The 22021-nt window shown below is 38.6% G+C and overlaps 2 protein-coding genes across 3 annotated transcripts in view; one reads left to right on the top strand and one right to left on the bottom strand.

The window, feature by feature from the left end:
• FRZB (frizzled related protein) overlaps positions 1-22021 on the top strand; it is a 32781-nt gene that overhangs the window by 2466 nt on the left and 8294 nt on the right. The window contains exon 2 of one of the 2 annotated variants that reach the window (XM_006083032.3): positions 5841-5888. The exons of the other annotated variant lie outside the window; for it this stretch is intronic. Coding sequence (XP_006083094.1) covers positions 5841-5888 — 48 coding nt within the window. The remainder of the gene's footprint in view (positions 1-5840; positions 5889-22021) is intronic. 2 annotated transcript variants of the gene reach the window in all.
• Positions 18144-19682, bottom strand: LOC102426029 (WD repeat-containing protein 89). The gene has a single exon (XM_006083031.3). It carries the CDS (start codon positions 19648-19650, stop codon positions 18487-18489), a length of 1164 nt encoding a protein of 387 aa, XP_006083093.1. The 5' UTR covers positions 19651-19682; the 3' UTR covers positions 18144-18486.

Here is a 22021-nt window from a genome sequence, read left to right on the forward strand (position 1 = left end):
TCAAGAGCTTTTGATGGTCACTTCACTTAGTGTATCACTCTTTGAATATACCTATGGTTTTCTTGACTTTGATCAAGAACCAGGAACTGCTTGTATAAAATAATCAGAAAGAAATGAATTTGTAATGAATCTTTGGGCTAAAAGCGCACTCTTGAGCCTTTGCACTCAGTACTGTCACAGACTGTACAGACGCTGGAAGAACTGGGTGAGCTGCTGCCCTGGGCTGCCAAGTCCTTAGAATCCGTTAAATGCTGATGCTCCTCTCAGGCCAGGGGCTAGGAGTGAGGTGCCCGTGATTCCTGTGAAATGCAGTCCTCCCCTTAAAGGAGAAGACTTGCTCTGAAGCCTCTCAGAGATGGCCCTCAAATGAGAGAGGTTTGGCCAGGTTAATGGCTCTCAGAGCAGTTTCCATTAATGTCCCCGAGTTACCTATCATTGTGGACCAGACACAGAACAATTGCCTCATTGGAGCTCTCACATAAATAGGACATGCATGGAAACAGTTTGCCAGCCCATGGACCTGATTTCTGAGCTACCTTAAAATGCCACTCTATCTGCTTTGCTGACGCAATCCTTGCTAGAAAAATAAGTAGGGGTAGGTGGCCGTTGGAACCATATTTTAGTAAAGATCTCCCTCCCCCGCCCTGCCTTTACCTTCAGTGTGATTCAGACTGTTGTGGCAGGAGGGAGCCGGAGGGGACGTGGGAACGGGGCATGGAGGGGTGGATTCTAGCCTGAAGGGTCCCCTTGGTTTCCAAGGCCAGTTTGCTGAAAATTACATTCCCCATCCTGGGTCAAACTGTCAGGCACCTGGAATTACTTAGGAACTACCACATGTGGCCAGTTTAATTTACGATGCAAATATACTCCTCGGTTCAGTGGGAGATGATAGTTCACAGAGCTGGGCTTGCCCCCCTCCCCCTCTTCCTCCAGGTATAAACAGAGTCCTTATGTCCTCTGACTAGAACCCAGCTGACTATAAAAATAAGGTCTCCCTAAATAAAAACCGGGCCACCTTCCACATTCCTTCAGGCCAAGAAGAGTTTTCAAATCCTGCCATTCACATGGACCGGCTTCCTCGTAGCACATACAGTATGACTCCGCAAACAAGGTTAGAACATCTCACAGAGCAAAGTCTTAGTGAAACGGAGTATTGCTTCAAACTGCTTGTTGCTTTTGAAATCCTAAGGGCAAAACATATATTTATAACAAATATCATATCCTGACCATTACTAATAAATTCGCATTAAATTTATTCCTTTTCCACATTTTACTTTTACTATATGGATATGGCCACATGCAGGACTGCTTTATCTGAGAATTTTATCAGTTCAAGTTAGTCATTCAGCCGGCTAATTAATATTGTATGGTGAGTAAAGGGTACGGACAGACCAGTTGAATCTTCATTCTGCTTCATGTCAACTGTTATCAGAAGGAAATTATATAACCTCTCTGATTCAGTTTTCTGACCTGTATCAGGGGGACAGTGCTGTCTACCTCCGACAGGCATGTGAAAATGAAATTAAACAGCAGATGTACCACCTGGTTCATGACTCTTAACAAGTTGTTGCTGCTGCTGTGGCTGTTCTACTATGATTACCATTGTTACAGAAAATTGATACTTCTTGTGTGTGTTCATTTGTTTTTTGAAATGGTATGTTGGTCACTGAAGATTCACCCCAGCCTAGAGCTTTGGTCAGGTCAGCTCTGGAAAACAAGCTTCACAGGAGGACCTACCTGGGGAAGCAGATCTTCTTCTGAACATAGAAGCTTAATAATTTTTCATTTTATACAAATCCACCTGGACCTCAGGCTCGAGAACACGTTCCTTTGGGAGCAACAGGAAGAGAATGAGCCTGGTGGCTGTTTGTTAGTTACCGATGGTTTATCAGAAGCAGAGCACTCATGTATTTAAGAAAATTTACGGTATGATATTTAACAGCTATTTATACAACACCCGTGGCGTGCCATGCCAAGGGCTTTATAATCACTCCTCAGTCACTGCTGGTCTCCGCAGTGGTGCTAACTTGTCACCCCAGCTCTTGCTCAACACATTTCTCCAGGCCCTGTCTCGCCTGGCAGAGCTGGGCCAACTTTCACATGCATGAACTGCTGTTTAATCATTTCTCCACTCTCTGAGGAACAGGCAGCCTTTTCTTCAGCCCTGGTCTACAAATATTTGAGGGGCCAAACACTCAGAAGGAAGACTTATTTAGTGTGATAGGAGGAAAATGGATTGGAAAGGAGAAATGGAAATTTTAGATTAAAACTGGAGAGAAAACACGATTTTAAGAATCCTTCATCATGTAAAATCATGACAGACGCTCTGAATGGGGTAGGGAAGAATATCTCAGTGTTATTTAATTTACAGTTAATCCAATTATCAGTGGTCCCCAAATCTTATTTTAATAATTCATTTTAATTTTGTTCCTGACAAACTTCCAAATAGTTGTTGCTATAAGTAGCAAAATTGACTGTTATATTTGGCCATTCTCCTTTTACTAGATGTATAAGAAGAGGGGATCAGGAGTCACCATGTAGATATATACTTTAGAATAATTAAGAGTTGACTGTTTTCCTCAATTTGAAGAAAATCACAGCTCTAGAGTTATAGGCCGTTAGTTGGAATTCCAGATTTGCCATTAATGTTTTACTTTAAGCAAGTCATTTGACTAACATTGAGGATTGTGAAGAACAAAAAGAAATATTCACGTGACTGATAAACGGTAAAGCACAGTGTAAACATTTAACAACAACAACGTGATTGCGGAAAGGACGTATCATCCTCAGGAGAGGGATCATTTGCAGCAATAAAATAAGAACTAGTTACACCTCAGTGTTCTAGGTGCTGTTTTAAGTGTGTATTCATATTAATTTATTAATTATATACTAGCTATGTCATGGGGGGGTACTATTATATCCATATTTCCGAAAAGAAAGCTGAAGCAAATAGAGAAGTTAAATGATGTATCCAAACGCATAATGCTATTACAAGAAAGAAGATTCAAACCAGAACCCATTCTACACTACACTTCCTCTTTATGAAGAGAGAAGTGATTCCTCATTTTAGAGAGAATCTGTCTTTTGACCATCAGGTTGCAGTTAAAGCATTGTTTTTATCATCATGAAAGCCCTTTTATATGGAGATGCTCATCAACTTACAATGGGGTTATGATAAACCCATACTAAGTTGAAAATAGTGTAAGTCGAACATTCATTTACTATATTTAGCATAATGAACATCATAGCCTGGGCCAGCCTACCGCAAACGTGCTCAGCACATTCTGTCCAAAAAATGCTGGCAACGCAGTACACTGTAGTGTTTGTTGTTTACCCACATCATCCCCGACTGGGAGCTGTGGCTCCTCGCTGCTGCCCAGCATCACAAGAGGGTATCGTACTGTGTATTGCCAGCCTGGAAAAAGACCAGAATCCAAACTTTGTAGGATAGTTTCTACTGGATGTCTCATACTTTGACATCACTGTAAGGTTTAACCATTGTAAGTTGGGGGACTGTCTGTATACTTTAAGAGAATAAAAAACAACCCTGGATAAGGGATTTCAAAAGATAAAACTACTTCTTTTGAGATAGCAGAGAACGTGCATTCCAGATTTTCACATCTAATCCTTAGCCTTTCGGGCTCAACATGCTCCAGAGTAAACTCTCATTTCCTTACCCTCACAGGCCTATTCTTTTATAGTATTTCCTATATTGTAATGAGGCACTGCCACACTCCAGCTGTGGGCCTGTGAGTCAGTCTTGCTTCCACCCACTTCCCCATCCCCGATATTCAATAGGTATAAGTGCGCTGAATCTACTGGAAATCCAGTTCCCATCCCTCTTTCTCTAATGCTACTTTCTTAGTTTGAATCTCAGCGTTTGTCACGTGGGTTATGGCCATAGAATGAAAGCTGACTCACTTACCTCCAGTATTGTCCCTCCATATTCCAACAGGGCGATCTTCCTGAAATGCAAATCTGCTGCTTAAAATGTTTGTTCTATGCCTCTAGCCTTCACGGTCTCATCCCTCCTTGTCTCTCCAGTTTCACTTCTCTTAGCTTACACCACGGGGTTAGCCACGCTGGAAACCTTGCAGGTCCCTCGGCCACTGTGGCTTTTGACCCCCTTACCTTTCCACATGCTATTCTCTACCTAGGAAAACCTCCCTACCTTCCCCGGCTCCTTTAGGACCTTTCTGGAAATCTCTATGACCCCTGCTCGAAACACCTGGGGCATAAAACCAACCAATAAAACCTACCATTTTAATTGAGGATGGTTTTGTTAGAATTTTTAAATTTCTAAAAACAATTTTTGAGTTATTTATGATTATAACACTTCTCTTTTTTTTATAATTCCAACAATTGACATTTAAGCACTCTTAAGAGTGTAGAAATATTTTTCTGTGAATAAGAATGAAAGAAGAAAACCACTTTCCTAGATTCAGCTGTACCAAAGGAGTTTTCTCTTTCAAGAGAAGAGCTTTATTTTTCATTTTTATTTCAACCTTTTAACATTAAACAATTATTTAAGATGTGGGTTAACAGGATTTCTCTATTTACAGAGAGATCACAGAAATCACATGCATATCATCACATGATTATTGGACTTATTCAGGAATGGGAAAACCGCTGGCACATTATTTGGATACATTTATTGTGAATGAAGTCACTGAATAGAATAAAAGGCATTAAATTAATAGTATATGGCTCATTAATTGTAATTTTTGGTGCTTTTGTCCTCACTTGGTATTAACCCTCCTAGTTTAACTTATTCGTGATATGACCTATGAAGAAAAGATAGAAAAAGAACATTATTTTCTATTAGGATAAACACAGGCATTAAACTCATTTAACATAAAGTGTTGATACAAATATAAAACTCTTGTTTAAAAGTATTGAGTTGAAGTGTCAATCAAAATATAGAGGTAGGTACGGCATCTCTCAGCATGGTGCCTTGCTGAGGCCCTCTGTTATTCATTAGGCTGCTTTCCTAATTAGAACACAGAAGAACTTTCCATTATCATTTATCATTACGATTTTCTGGAATTTCGGGATTATGAAAAGTACAAATGGTAATTTCCAATTACCATGTCTATTTGCACTGGTTTGAGTAATCCTGCTGAAGAACTGTTTATAGTTAACAAAGAGCCTGAGAGTGCTTTCTGAATGTTTTTTCCCCTTTAGGCTCTAAGAATTTAAATGTATTCCATTAAAGTGTGACACATTTATTTATTGAGGAGGTGTGTTTGGCTCTTAGTCATCAAGAGATAAGTGTTGGGCAAGTGCCTAATATGTGCATGGGCTTTATTGTGTAGGATGCTCATAATTCACAAATTTGGTGAAACTAAAAAAATTTATTAAATCCTGAAATTTTATGCACAGTTGATAAGGATTCATAAAAAATAAATTACCTTTCAATCAGATGAAAGAATAGGTCTTGTCTTTATTTGACCTATAAATGATAGAGTGGCAACCTCATGGCACTAATAAGAATCTACTTCCTTAAGACACCTGCATTCTTACCCAAATCATAACTGTGACTGAATTAGATTTTTATATGGAAACTAGAGGCCCAGTGCATGAAATTCGTGCCTGGGTAAGGTCCCTAGGCCTGGCTGGCGATCAGGGACGATTGGGGCCTTCCCGCTGCCGGCTGGGGCCTTTCTTCATTCCACACTGTTCCCTGGTGGTCAGTGCACATCATAGTGAGCGATCAAGCTCCCGTTCTCCTGGTTGAACTCCCAAGGGGACACTTTGCATATTAGCTTTATATATATATAGAGACTCTTGAAGTAATAATGAATATGTGATGATTCTTACTTTATTCTATCACCTTTCAGATTTTCCTATGGATTCTAGTAATGGAAACTGTAGAGGGGCGAGCAGTGGTGAGTACATCACTACCTTCCTGGTTTTCATTTGTAGTCAAATCTTTGATGTAACCCAGATACTGAAGTCTTGGTTGGGGACATTTGTCCCCTACATCTTAAAGTAAGCTTATACACATTATTTTTTATTTATGTTAATTTTATTTTTAAAATTAGCATGTAATAAAATTGACCTTTACTTTTGGTCATTAAAAATTCTATGAATTTTATGAATTCTATACTTTTTCATATATAAGAACATTTATTTGGAAAGTCCCAGAGGTAGAAGTAATTCATGGAAGAAATGGGCTTAGGAAATAAGTTATAGAAGTAAAGGAAGGGCCCTTGGAGCTTAGAAGTGGAGGGTAAAGGTGACACACCTAGGAGGATGGGGAGGGGAGGGGGAGAGGGAAAGGCGCTGGTGTGCTCCCAAGAGGGAGAGCAGGGTCCTCTGTGCTAAGGGTTTTAAGGTTGGAGATTTTAGGGGAGGTCCCAGTGGAAGATCTCAATAGAAAGTTCATCAGCTTTCCAGGTGTGTCCTTTCAGGGTCAGGGTCCCGACGGTCATTATTCAATGCAGCTGGTCCTGAGGTCAGCCTGGGCGCCTGGCGTTGTTTGTCTGGTTTTGCTGCTTTTCTGGGCCCAGAGCTGAAATACAGCTGAGGCCTAGATGTTATCTCTAGGGAGGAAAAGTCAGGGTGTCCAAACTGCATGACCAGTGATGTGCTAGGGGAGGGAAGGTCACGCTGGGGACAAGGTCGCACCCTACAATTGTCCTGTGGTAGGCACCCAGGGCTTTCCACCCTGGTGACTTTCTGTACCTGGCCCATCATCCTTGCTTCGCTCATGTCTAACTGCCTAACCCCCTCTCCCCCTAAGGATCTTGGTTCTGAATTCTTTCAGAGAAAAAGGGCTCAGGTCTCTTCTGTAGCTGTTCCTGCTGAAGAGGGACAAAGTTTTCCTTCAGAGCCGAGAGACCCTTGCTCTCTGTCAGAGGGACAATGAGATCTGGGCCCAGAAGGAAGTGGTGATGGTGTCTAGAGGTGGTATCTCCTGAATACAAAGAGGGCTTGTAACCTGGTGGAGACAAACTGTGTTACAAATCTTCCTAAGTGAAAAATAAAGCTTTTAATTGAACTAGAGTCTACTATTTACAATTGTGTTATAGAGTCCTTTAAAACATAATTCCCCCCTAAAATCACCCTCATTTTCATTAAAGAGCCAAATTAAGACCAATTTATTTACTGCATTAAGTCCAGTTTCAATTTGGCCTGATTATTTGCACAAACACAATAAGAATAGCAATTGATTATTTAGGCCAGGGGTGGGCAAACCTTTTGGCTCGAGGGCCACAATGGGTTCTTAAACTGGACTGGAGGGCCGGAACAAAAGCATGGATGGAGTGTTTGTGTGAACTAATATAAATTCAAAGTAAACATCATTACATAAAAGGGTACGGTCTTTTTTTTTTTTAGTTTTATTCATTTCAAACGGGCCGGATCCTGCCCGCGGGCCGTAGTTTGCCCACGGCTGATTTAGGCTCTTTTAAATCTGCTTTGCTGGGACCTGATGATTGAGCTTTAATTAGCCCCTCAGCTGGGGCCTAGCAGAAGGGAAAAATGATGAATCCATTTCCAGTTTGATGGTACTGGTCTTCTTCTCCATCTTCCTGCTACTGTTTACTTTTCAGAGTCCTTAAGTAGCTGCTTCGTGCATTTTGTTTAGGTTTTATAACTCTATTCAGCGGGAAAGACATGATGGAATCTACTTACTCCGTCTTATCATAAAATAAACTTCTAAATGAAGTATGACATATGCGCAGAAGAGATCATAAATCATAAAAGCATGCAGCTCAGTGCCTTTCCACAAAGTAAACACTCTTATGTAACCACCACACAGATCAAGATATAGCCATTACCACCACTCCAGACCTCCCTGTGCCTCTTCCAAATCATAACTTCCATGCTTCTTCCCGAAGATAACCACTGGCAGGAATTCTAGCAGCATATATTAACTTTTGCCTGATTTTAAACTTTTATGAGTGGCATCCTACAGTCTGCATGTAATTTGTGCGTTTGTGTTTGTGGTTTCCTTTGCTATTTATTATGCTGTAGAGCAGTATTTTCAAATTTCCATTGTAGTCTATCATATAAATATATGACACTTTAATCATTCCATGTTTCTGGAGTTTTGGGTTGTTTCCAGTTCTTGTTAATACAACTCATGCTGCATTTGTTTCTTTAAGAACATCATAACTGTAATTAATTATTATATACTTCTGTTCATTTTCTTCTAGTCATTCATTGATTTGGGTCTGTATGTACTGCCTGGTAGGGTGTTTTATATGTAGAAGCAGAACATAAAATAATATTTATAACACTTATAAACATTAAAAATTAAAATTAATTTTACTAAGTTTGTAAACAGGTTCGAAACATCTATTTTCTTTAGATTGGACCAGTTTTCTCTGTTGATTTCCACTGACTCTTAGCAGAGTGAGAAGTGTTTGAACTGAGACAATGTCTACCAAAGGCGCCCCAACAAACATTTATCTTTTAAAAATTCATTAGTGTTCAGCAAGAGTTCTGTTTTAAAGATCGCTCCCACTATTGTATTTGGTCAAAACAAACCAAAAAGCTCACTTGTATAATACACAGTACGTTGGGTAAGTCAAAATTTTTGGCCATGTGTGTGCATGTGCTATCAATTTGTCCTGAAGCTGTGGTTAGAATAACATAGCACTTCAGCGTGTGAAACAGAGAAGACAGCAACAACACTACACATAATATACAAAAGTAGTTCAATGTATAAGGTTATCTAGAATGAATGTAACGTTCCTGGCTTCAGTGTTTACTGTTCCTCTTTCATAATGCTTTCCTGTTCTCCGGCATAACGGGAGTGATGAAAAGCCAGCAAACAAAACCAAACTCATTCTGTTTGTATTCGCATGTTCTGAAAAGAAAATATAATTTGTCAAAATGCTATTCTTTGGAGTAATGTAACAGCTGAGGTTGATTATGATAAAACAGGAAATGAGGAAGACATAAAAACATTGTAATCCACATAACCCGTCTTTCAAAAGTGTCAAGCTGTTCCTGTCTGAAATTTGGAAAAGAAATGCTTTCACTCTGGTTAATTTATCCTGTGCCTCTAAACTTAACAATTTTCTTTTTCTTTTTTTAGAAATAATAATTCTGTCTGAGCAGCTCACTATGATAGTGTAAACTCACTATCATAATAAGGAGAACATTCTCTCTTGTTTCCATAACTTGGAATGTGGAGAAAAACAATTTTAGTTCTATTCCATTGAATCACTAGGTCTGTCAAATCAACACAGAAAACTGAGGCAGGTAATCAAATGATGCAATTAAAAGATATATTTTTATTAAAGTAATCCTGAAAAAGAATCCCCAGAGTCTTCTACTTTGTGACGGTGACCAATTTATGAGCTTTTATATTTGAAAAACACAAATTTCCCAGAGAGGAGATAGAGTTGGTAATTTCTGACACTAATTAATTTTATGATCATGACCAAATTACATAACTTCTCTGGGTCTGCCTCCTAATATAAAACCAGATTATAGTGACCTCGGGGTTCCCTTGTGATAAAAGTAGGCTTACAGTTGTGATGACATGAAACACAGAGTTTATTCTTGTATTATTATTAATTTATTAATCATTGCATTTTCTATAGGAGCAACTGTAAACCTACTTTTGCCCACCACTGTGTTTTCAAATGAGGGCATTAGTAGTAGCCCCCAGGGTAAGCTGGGTGCACTGCAGTGTTCTCACTAGCCTCTTCCTTCAGAGAAGCTCCTCTGGGCAGCCGAGTGGCAGCCGCTGAGGAACTGAAGGTTCCTGGTCGCCTGCACCTGCCAGGCACCCAGGGGGCATGGCCTCTGCCGGCCTCACTTGGGTAGTATAGATCTGTTCTCTCTTTCCTTCCAATTTCTTTCTGCCCTTGGGGCTTCTTACTAATTTTGGGAAGGAATCTGGTTGGTTTCCCCCTTTGGTGCAAATGTTTGCTGACCGCAGAGGCTGAATTGACTTGGGAAAACATCTACCCTTTATTGGAGACAAAATTAGGATAAATAAAAAACGTTATTTTTATAGTGGCATGTCTATTTGTTGTTGTTGTTGTTGTTTTGCAGTAGTTTTCCTCCCTGGGCGGCTACCCATATTGCCCTGGTTCTCCTGCCGCCCAGCGGTGGGCATTCCCGAGGCTCTGTGCTTGGCCTCTGCTCCTTTCTCCTCACAATGATCTCTTCCTATCGAGGTCCACCCAGCTGCATAGGCTAAGCCATCACCTACGACTCGTTCTGATCACTCTCCCAGGTAGAGGACCACACTTCAAACACTTCCACCTGGGCCGTCTATTTGCACTCCAAATACAACATATTTAAGAAACAAAGTAAACTTTTCATTAAAAATTTCCTCCTCGCTGCCAAAACCGGTTTGGCTCAGTGGATAGAGCGTCGGCCTGCGGACTGAAAGGTCCCGGGTTCGATTCCGGTCAAGGGCATGTACCTGGGTTGCGGGCACATCCCCCGTGGGAGATATGCAGGAGGCAGCTGGTTGATGTTTCTCTCCCATCGATGTTTCTAACTCTCTATCTCTCTCCCTTCCTCTCTGTAAAAAATCAATAAAAATATATTTTAAAAAAAAAATTTCCTCCTCGCAACTTTCTTTTTTAGTATGTGGTACAATTGTGTTCCCAGATCCCCAGCACTGAGACTTCATCCACCTGACCATTCACCATAAATGGAATGACCACCTCCTCACACCAGGCATGTTCTATGCCAAGGACGTGGTATGAAGGAGTGAGCAGTTGTCTGCACTTCCCTTTTCTTTCACCTCTTTTCTATGTGCTTGGAATTAAGTAGAAACATTGTATTCTAAAAGACTGTGAAGCCTACTTTATTTTTTTGTCAATTGACCTCTTTGGAATACTTCACAAAACATCACACTTGGAGATTTCATGAGAGAAAAACGGGCAAATTGCATTGACTTTATATTTTGTTGATCGTGAACGACTCTTGGATCCAGACACCTTGTGAAAGGCAGTTTAAAATTTTCCAAGGACATAAATCTTAAAGGAGTAAACTAAATTTCCTTTTCTTATTAATATAGAGTTAGTCCTCTCAATCTTAAGTAATTCCCTTTTACAGAGTTCAAATAACTATGAATTGAGACCTTTATTACAATATTTGAGGTTTGTTTTTTCAGCTAAATTGAGCAAATGTTATTTTTGCTTTTTAAAGCCTTATTATATTACCTTGGTTCAACAATCAACTTCATTGCATTTCCACATACTGCTCTAATCCAAAGTAAAATCTAATAGGATATTCTTTGCCCTGTGTCTATCTTTAGGGAATAAATATTATTTTAAACATGTAATGAACAGCTGCTAAGTCGTGATACAGTTCAATTTATGGAAAAACGAAAGAAATATCTTATATGAATTTTATGTTAATAGTACTTTATTGAGGTAAAATTTACTTATAGTAAAATGCACTAATGTATGCTGCATTGAATTTTGACAAATGCATACACCCATATAGCTATTAATCAGATCAAGATAAAGAATATTTTTATCATATAAGTTCTTTGGTTAATCTGTTTCTCCACCCACCTATGCCTTCCCTCTGAGATTCATTAGTCTGTTCCATGCTTCTATATCTCTATATCTATTTTGTTGACTTGTTTATTTTGTTCATTAGATTCCACATATGAGTGAGATCACGTGATATTTATTTTTCTCTGACTGGCTTATTTCACTTAGCATAATACTCTCCAGGTCCCTCCATGCTGTCTCAAAGGGTAAGAGATCCTTCTTTTTTGCAGCTGCATAGTATTCCAAGGTGTAAACAAACCACAGCTTTTCTATCTATGCACCTACTGATGGGCACTTGGGCTGTTTCCAGATTTTAGCTATTGTAAATCACACTGCTATGAATATAGGGGAGCATATATTCTTTCTGATTGGTATTTCTAGTTTCTTAGGCTATAGCACTCCTGGAAGTGGGGTCACTGGGTCAAATGGCAGATCCATATTTAATTTTTGAGGAAACTCCATACTGTTTTCCATAATGGCTGCACCAGTCTGCATTCCCACCAGCAGTGTAATAGGGTCACCTTTTCTCCACATCCTCACCAGCTCTTGTCATTTGTTGATTTGTTGATGGTGGACATGCGGACAGGTGTGGAGTGGTACCTCATTGTCGTTTTAATTTGCATCTCTCTGATGATTAGTGACTTTGAGCATTTTGCATAACCCATGGACACAGACAATAGTGTGGTGAAGGCCTAATCCTTTTGTCTTATTCTTCAGCACTATAATATCACTAGAGGTCCAGTGCGTGAAATTCGTGCACTGGGGTGGGGGGACTCTCTCAGCCCGGCCTGCATCCTCTTGCAGTCTGGGAGCCCTTGGGGGATGTCTGACTAACTGCTTAGGTGGGGAGTGGGCCTAAGCAGTCAGTCGGACATCCTTAGCACTGCCACAGAGGTGGGAGAGGCTCCTGCCACCATCGCTGTGCTTGCCAGCCATGAGCTCCTGTGTTCAGCGTCTGCCCCCTGGTGGTCAGTTCGCATCATAGTGACTGGTCGTTCTGCTGTTCGGTCGATTTGCATATTAGCCTTTTATTATATAGGATTAGAATGGCCACTTGTATGGTTATTTTGGCTTGCTAAGCTTGATCCTTCAAATTTGGGATATGTTCATGATAGTTTAAATGGACTCCCTACATCAGGATAGAAATTATTGTGGTCTACTTGAGTCAAAACAGCAGAATCAAGCACTACTGAAAAAATCTCATTGTTTTGCTTACTTTTGATAGGTATCACAGTTCTGTAGGTGGTGAGGAACCTGGAAAAATATTACCTTTTTTACTCATTAGATCAGTGATGGCGAACTTTTTGAGCTCGGTGTGTCAGCATTTTGAAAAACCCTAACTTAACTCTGGTGCCGTGTCACATATAGAAATTTTTTGATATTTGCAACCATAGTAAAACAAAGACTTATATTTTTGATATTTATTTTATATATTTAAATGCCATTTAACAAAGAAAAATCAACCAAAAAAGTGAGTTCGCGTGTCACCTCTGACACGCGTGTCACAGGTTCGCCATTACTGCATTAGATAGTCTTTATAAATGATGGGTTAGGAATCCCAATGAGTCTCTCAGTAACTTTACATTTTGCCACTTTTTAGATGTTAAATAGTAGGGAATGGATCCTAGACTCAAACCTAGCTGTGTCTGACAATAAAAGTCCATCCTTTTAACCATGGTGTTTTCTGGACTCTTCTAGTAGTATATGCCTACTTTGTAGTATAGATCTACTTGGTTTCTGATTCTGCAGGATATGCACTGTTGTCGCTAAAATTTCTTTCATCATTGAGATCAGGACACTAGGGTTCTATGTTCTATGTTATGCCCTAGGAATAAGATCCTCTGTATTTCAATAAGGTGTTCATTTTATGACTTGCTATTTGGAAGAGGGAAGATGGTCTTAGAGTGAAATTTAGGCATGTTTTTTAATTGCTTTGTTTCTAGAACAGTAGTGAACTGACCTTCTGGAAGGCCGAATGGTGTATTTCCCACCTTCCATTAAGGCAGCGGTTCTCAACCTGTGGGTCGCGACCCCTTTGGCAGTCAACGACCCTTTCACAGGGGTCGCCTAAGACCATCCTGCATATCAGATATTTACATTACGATTTATAACAGTAGCAACACTACAGTTATGAAGTAGCAACGAAAATAATTTTATGGTTGGGTCACAACATGAGGAACTGTATTTAAAGGGCCAGAAGGTTGAGAACCACTGCATTACGGGATATCTGGACAAGCTCCACAATGGCACCCATCCATGTTGCCATTTTGTTGACGTTGATTTTAAAGTAGATAATCCATCTGTGCAAGGACTTCTTCATTTCACAAACCTGTTTGTCTGTTCTACCCCAGCCATCCATTTTCGTGGGCACATTCTGGGCTTTGCCATCGGGCAATAGTGCCAGAACTCTAATGTTAATTTAAGTACCCCTCTTTTTGCCTACCATTTTTTTTTCCATTTCAGCAGATTTGCTCTAGTATTATCATTGCTAAAAATTTTGCTCCAGTGAGACTGTGTATTTATCTGTTCACTAGTCTCCTTGTCTACCTGAGATTTAATGGTGCACTGTAATAATCATTCTCTTGAAAATACCCTCAATTCCCTTGCCTTTCTTTTCTTCTGCCATACTCAACTGGCAAAGTCTCAGTTCTAGTTGTCAGAGAAAACAGCTCAATTGGGGTGACTGGTTTCACTTTTAAGTTCAAGATAAAAATTAAAACACACAATTAACATTGCCTAGCAATCCTGCCTTTATTCTCTAGAAAGTTTGCCTTTCTACTTAATAAAATAACTGTTGTATATCTTTTATTCTCTCCTTACACTTCTAGACCCTGCCTCTCTTGGCCCCTCATTCCCCACAGTTGCTGATGTTACTCCATCCTTCAATGAGAAAGTAAAAGCCATCAGAAGAAACTCTCTTCTTATCCCACCATCAGATGTATAACCTGTCAACATCTGGATCTTTCTTTCCTTTCTTTGCTTGTGTAGTGGATGACCTGGCTTTCAAAGTCCTCCCCTTCCCTTTGTTCTGAGTCCCCTTCTCTCCTTGCCGATTGAATTTAATGGACACTTTTCTCTCTTAACTCAGTTGAGCCTGGAGGTTCTTTTGGCAGAGGACTGCTTTCCATTTTTGTTGGAGCACCCTCTTCTTTCAGCTTTTTGACTCCCTGTCATTGGATGCTCTTTCTCATTCTCCTTTATGAACTTCTTAGATATCATACATATTAAGGTATTGTTCCTGCCTAGATTGTTATAACTCATCTTTCAGGTTTGAAGCATAAATGTCATTTTCTCAGAAGACTTTGAAGACTTTTAAAAATTTATTTTATTGTTGAAGGTGTTACAGATGTCCCAGTTTTTCCCCTGTTGACCCGATCCACCCTGCACCTACCTCTCCCACGCTTTCACCACACTATTGTCTGTGTCCATGGGCTATGCATATAAGTACCCTCCCACCCCCACATTCTCTTTGAAATTTGTCAGAAGACCAGACTAATTTAGATAATCAGGTTACATGTTCTATTTGCTCATTGTACTTTTCTTTCATAGCATTCATCACATATGAAAAGAAATGATTTTAGGTGTAATTACTTGTTCAATATCTGTAACTTATTCTGCATTGTCTGTATTGCCCATCAGGTGTCCTACTTGTCTAGAACAGAGGTTGGCATATAGCAGGTGCACGATAAAATATTTGTAGAATGAATTAACATGTAAGTGACTAAAAGGGTTCAACAAATGTTAGTTCTCATTTCCTTTCCCATCTCACATTTACAGAAGCATGGTTATCCCGGGGTTGTAGAGACAGAAAAGACTATTTCTATAGGAGGAAGGCAAGTTCATGGTGTGATGGATATTGACATATTTAAAACTACTTAAGGTCATGCTATGGTCACTCTTACAGGCAGTTAAAAATATAGATCTGGATCTCAGTAAAGAAGTCATAGTTAAGGATATAGATTTTTGAGTCATAAAAATTTATTTTTGCATCTGTTTTAAAATTTGTGGTCTGCTCTAATGTATCTTAAAATGGAGGGAAAGAGGATGAGGGGGATTCTAGGGTCAAATGCCAGGATATAAAACATACGCTGAATGCATTTGGTGTAAATTACAATGACTTAAACTCTGGTCTGACTAGAAAGAGTCAGTCTTGAAAGACTTGCAGTGAGAATCATAACATAAATAGAATTGTATTTTCTCCCCCTCCCCTTCTTTTTGACAATAAATCCTGAGCACAGATCTAAGGTCTTTTTCTAAAAAAGCAGAAAAATACTCATTCATGGATAGTAGTATTCCGAAGTCATGGTACATGGAAGGTTATAGGAGTTTTGAAATCTGGCAAAGTTAATTATAGTCTTACAGCTTTGGATGACACCCAAAAGAAGTCAATTTCAAACAAAGGTCAGTGTTAGCTTGAAAGTCATATCACACTTCAGCTTGAACTCAAACAAGGTTGCATTAAATAGTGAAGGTCCAGTGAGAGTCAAATTGCATACTTGTATCAGGTACTTAAAATTCTTTAGAGCTTGTAAAACAACATGACCCTTTAAAATAATACCATCTTTATGTGTTTTCAATAAATGAGCCAATATTTATGAGCAGAAAACTGAACAAAGTGTGTGACCACTTTCCTCTCAGGCACCACAGTGCACTGTAGGGCATCTCCCTGAAGTGCAGACCATGGTCTATGGCAGTGATGGCGAACCTTTTGAGCTTGGCGTGTCAGCATTTTGAAAAACCCTAACTTAACTCTGATGCCGTGTCACATATAGAAATTTTTTTATATTTGCAACCATAGTAAAACAAAGACTTATATTTTTGATATTTATTTTATATATTTAAATGCCATTTAACAAAGAAAAATCAACCAAAAAAATGAGTTCGCATGTCACCTCTGACACGCGTGTCATAGGTTCGCCATCCCTGGTCTATGGAGTGCTGGGCACGTTAATTTTGCAAACTCATATTTGTATTAGGGTGATGAACTCATGTTAAAACCTTCCCTACATTTGAAGAACTCTTTGTCACTTATTTTATTGCTGCCAGCTCCTTGTTCATATTTTTTTCTTAGATAAGAACACCAAGGCAATTTCTTTACAAGCTTTTCTTCTCAACAGTGGAATGCAAGCAAATTAATTTCTAATTACTTTTGTGCAAAGCGTAGTAAATAGATTTTATTTTACCACTATAAAACTTAAAAACCTTGTGCCATTGGCAAGCTGGAGAGGAAGACTATTTAGCAAATTTATTGGCAAATTAAATTAAAGTAGAGATAATAATAATACTAGTGGCACAATAAAAGTCTGAGAAATCAACTATTGGTAGTAAAGAAAAAGAAGCTGCTACAGTCTGATTTAGGGAGGCAGGTACAAAAAAATGTAATAAACAATGTATGCAGTGTATCCTTCTATAATTCTTTACAATTTTCCAATTTTGGGGCTTTGGGGAATATATATGTAGATGTGAGTAAACATTAGGAAAAGGATAATCCTCCAGATCTATTGCTCTAAGACATACTTTCATGAATATGTTTGGGTGAGTTAGCACAGTGGTCGGCAAACTGCGACCCCTTGAGTGTGGCTCTTTCACAAAATACCACATACAGGTGCACACGTACAGTGCAATTGAAACTTCGTGGCCACACTCAAGGGGCCAAAGAGCCGAATGTGGCTCGCAAGCCGCAGTTTGCCAACCACTGAGTTAGCATAAATAAGTGAAAGGAAGTTCTTGCACATTTGAACTTTGTAGATATAAAATTCCACTCCTCTTTATTACCCTGTTATTTCATTGAGCTACTAGTTACTTCAACTAGACAGATAATTGCTTATAGCAAGAGCTAGGGATTGGAGCATGGAAAGGGTGACATATGTGGTATGGCGTTGCCACTTCTGAGGCCATCAGAAATAAGTGCATTGAGGATGAACAAAATTTTGTCCCAAGAATATAATTGCTTAGCTCATTAGGTAGGAAATGGTCTAACTGTGTATATGTAGTTGTGTATATCTAGTTATGTAAATACTTACTTGAAATCTTCCTTTATGATAAAATTTTTGAAAAATCTCTGCTTGGGAAGTTTTATGAAATCTATTTGTGCTTCAAGCAAAGTTATATGGTAATGACATTTTAGACTCAGTCCAGTGATTGTATATTTTTGCCAAGAGTTTTTTTTTTGTTTTTTTTTTTGTTTTTTTTGTTTTTTTTTGCAAACCTTTATAGAAATTAACTTTATAATTAAGATTCTTTCATCAGCAGCAAACAAAAATTCAGGTTTAAAATTATGAATGAAACACTATGGAAGAAAATTTTATCACAAAATATTAGGGTATTTTGAAAAAAAAGCCATTCTGCTGTCATACTTTTATTTTTGTAGATTCACTTTGAGTCTCAAAATGAATTTTACAAAATAATTTCCTTTTCATCAGTGAAATACCTGTCACTGTTTAACCTACAATATTTAAGTACCGATGCAAATATTTACTAAGCATTTTCATTAAATAGATATCAAATCATTTTATTTCTATTTAGACTCATTAGAATATTTATATTAAATTCTCCAAGGTAACCTTTGTGTATTAGGCAAGTAGGAGCTACTCAATGAAGAAAAGTCTCATTTGTTTTGTAAATAATAAAGACTTAAAATGTAAAAAATTGAGCTTAAAAAAACAGCCCAAACCACCTTTTTTAAGTCACACCAGCCATCTACTTCTAAAAAGTCCTTATCAAAGCTATTTTTTAAAACCCAACATTTACTAACTCAACAGATGGGTTTTAGAAATGAGGAAAGTAATTTTACTTTCAATTCACTGATTACATAGTCAACTGGTGCCTTTAAAAAATAATTTTAGAATACGTGAAGAATGAATTAAACCATTCTCAACATTTTTCCAGGACTGTTTGCGAACTGGCTTGTTTTTACATATGAACTTTAAACATGTCTTCCACAGGTAGTACACAAAAATAATTATTTGCAACTATAAAATCTAACAAGTAAACTCTCAATGTAGTATCACTGCTTTTTCCTTCTCTTGTAAGAATCGTTACTGTGAATTCGAACTCGTTGGTACACAGAGGATGCTATTTTCATGTTGTCTTTCTTTGTAAATTTCTTCTCTATTGCTCCTGGTTTCCAAAGTAACAACTGTGCATCTTCTCCTCCAGTCAGCAGAGAATCATCCTGCATATTCCAAAAGAAAGAGCGGACTGTAGCAGCATGCCCTCCCTGAAGGCTGGTCACATGGCTCAATCCTGATGTAGTACAGCTCATTAAGTGAATAACTCCTGTGTTTGTTCCTCCAACAATAAATAATTTGTCCATCTTTTCATGATATAGGCCACCAATCAAATAGTCCAAAACACTTCCTTTCAAATTCATTACTTCTCTGACATCCTGGATGTTCAAACATGTAATTGGTTCATCAGTATCCAGATGATCAAGATCCCACCAACAAAACCCTTCATCATGTGTCATGCAGTATATCTGTTTATAATCTTTCCCAGACCAACCAACATAGCTAACTGATGAAACTGAGTTACAAGTTGTAACCAGTGCATCTTCTTCATTATCAGCACTAATATCAAATACATTTACCAGGCCATCTGTGGAACCTGAGACTACCATGTTGGGATTGCTGGGATGGAAACATACTTGAGTGATATCATCACTATGTGTTTCTGAGTATGCACCAAGTGGGTCTTTAGTAGTAGACAAATCTTGAGAATTAATTCTTGCATCCCAAAATACCAACAATGCATCATCATCAACTTTTTCTGTACCAGCACAAATGACATGATCATTACAGCTGATATCAAAACTGATAAAAACATTGGAAGGATAACCCTTGAAAAGCTGGACAGGTTTTTCACTGGCTAATCGAGCATCCCAACATTTTATTGTGCTATCGGTACATGACGAATATACAATGTCACAAGAATTTGCAAATTTGACGCCATTAAGATGTCCAGGATGTCCACTAAATTCTCGTACTATGTTTAACCTTTCTTTATCATATATTCTGATTAATCCATTAGAACATAAAACAGCAACCAAGCTTCCTTTTTCTGCTGGTACAGTCTTGGATGTGTCTATGCCAAGCAGATAAGTATGCTCTTCAGTTCCTGAGGAACGTTTAACAATGCTCAGATTAGCAAATTGCTCTTCAATCTTCTCCATAACAGGAGTGGCATCTAAGGGTAGTAAATATCTCAGCTGGTAATGACATATTAGACTCAGTCCAGTGACTATATTTTTGCCAAGAGTTTTTTTTTTTTTTTTTAATTAGAGCACTAGAGGCCTGGTGCACGGATTTGTGCACCAGTGGGGTCTCTTGGCCTGGCCTGTGCCCTCTCACAATCTGGGACCCCTTGGGGGATGTCAGACTGCCAGTTCGGCCCAATCCTGCAGGCCAGGCCTAGGGACCCCACAGGTGCACGGATTCATGCACCGGACCTCTAATATGCAGATAAAATCTTTGGTTAATCTCTTCCCGCCCTCTCCCCTCCCCTCTTCCCTCTGAGATTCATCAGTCTGTTCCATGTTTCCATGCCTGTGCATTGAGCATCTGCCCCCTGGTGGTCAGTGTGTGTCATAGCTACCAGTTGAATGGTTGCTCAGGCTTTTATATATATAGATGTGCAGATTTCTGAAGAATTACAAATATGTAGTTATTTATCTACATGCATTATTTTTGATAGATATCTGTTTTTGTTTTTTAAATATGTTTTATTGATTTCAGAAAGGAAGGGAGAGGAAGAAAGGGATAGAAACATCCATGATGAGAGAGAATCATTGATCAGCTGCCTCCTTCATGCCCCTACTGGGGATCGAGCCCACAACCCGGGAATATGCCCTGACCTGGAATCAAACTGTGACCTCCTGGTTCATAGGTCAAAGTTCAATCACTGAGCCACACCGGTCCTGGCATTAGATATCTATTTTTAAATGCAGAAAAGCACATGCCCTATCTATATATGGGTGAGGATAATTTGTAAATCTTCAGAAATAGTCTCATCTCAAGAACATCTTTCCTTAAAAAATGTGTAACATTTCTGTACAAAATAAAGTTAAACAGTAGAATTAGATAACTTTCCATTTTCTTTTAACGGGAATATAAATGTTTTGCTAATAAGAAAGCTATTATTCTTTAAAATAGCAACCAGCACCGACATTACCCATTATTTATTTTCTTTGAAATATTTATTCTGCAGAAATTGTGTGTGAAAAATTATCTGCAGAACAGGGGAAGTGCTATGCGTAGCAATGAGAAATTTCTCACCTCTCCTGTGGGCGAGAACAACAGTTGTTGCCGCTATTGCTCTGCAGAACAGCACCTGCCCCCAGTTGAGGTGCTTAGTTCCAGAATCTAAAAAGTGATAACGGTTCTACTCTCCTTGGGACTGGGGTACTTTAAAACATGCGTCTGCAGGTTCGACTGAAATTAAAACTTACTTTGATTTGAAAACATAACGTAGTCAACAAAAGCTTCTGCCTTTTATTCATCTCAATGCTAACACAAAACAGTTTTTAAACAAAATATTTTTGTTGGCTTCCTACTGTGATTCATGTGTTCTTTTTATTCTTTATTTCTCTGTGTCAAAATAGAAGAAACACATACCATTTCATTTTTAATGAAGCTTTCTCTGAAGCACCATTTAAAAAAAATAACCTTTACACAAACTAAAATGTTTTCTAGAGTAATTGTGTGTTATTTTCTATTCTTATATTGACTTTAATGACTAACAACCTACCATGTTATGATACATATTTGATATATTTTTTTCAGCTAAGTAACCTGTAAACAATATAGTAGTCCATTTCCAAGATGTTAAATGATTTGTCCTATATATGAAACATTTTGAGATAATTAGAATTTCTATGACATACACCTGTATTACACATAAAATGTGTCCTGGTCACTACTCACCAGATATTTAAACAACATGAAGCTTCTCATTTCAAAATATGCAAGTAGTAATTTCCTCCACTAAACGTAAAGATGCCATTGAGTTAAATAGCAGGTATTCTGCCTATGAAGGGGCTGAGCCTTTCTTCTTAAAAACTTCACAAAGTGCACTAGGTTGTAATAATACCTGCTTATCTCATCGAGTAGCTTGTCGGTCCAGGAACTAAGATTTGGAGGAGTGCTGTGTCACCTGTAAGGCCTATATAAATGCAGGGGTATTCTGAGGGGTAAACCAGTTACCTGAGCATAAGAAGGAAGTTGCCTCTCACTAGGCGTTGAGTCTACTTTCATGAGCACGAAGCATCCTCTTTCAGGATTCAGGGGTCAATCTCTCCTCATGCATGGTGGTGAAGGTGTTTCCTCAGGATTTGGGTAATTTGTTAGAGAGTAGGAACTTCTGAGTCTACTGTTACTGAAAAAGAAGTCTATGCAGAGAGAATGAAGATGAATATAACTCCAGGCAAAGAGATCAGACACATAGAATCTCTAAAGAGCCTTATCGCCACCAAATTGAATCTAACCAACCAAAAAAGTGTGCATAAATAAATGAAAGCTAATGTTGAAATTTTGCTTACAGATAAA

The sequence above is a fragment of the Myotis lucifugus genome, unplaced genomic scaffold (assembly GCF_000147115.1).
Source record: "Myotis lucifugus unplaced genomic scaffold, Myoluc2.0 scaffold_5, whole genome shotgun sequence".
Taxonomy (NCBI): domain Eukaryota; kingdom Metazoa; phylum Chordata; class Mammalia; order Chiroptera; family Vespertilionidae; genus Myotis; species Myotis lucifugus.

Excerpts from the sequence above, each read along its gene's own strand:
- LOC102426029 (XM_006083031.3), bottom strand. The coding sequence starts at position 19,650 with ATGGAGAAGATTGAAGAGCAATTTGCTAATCTGAGCATTGTTAAACGT.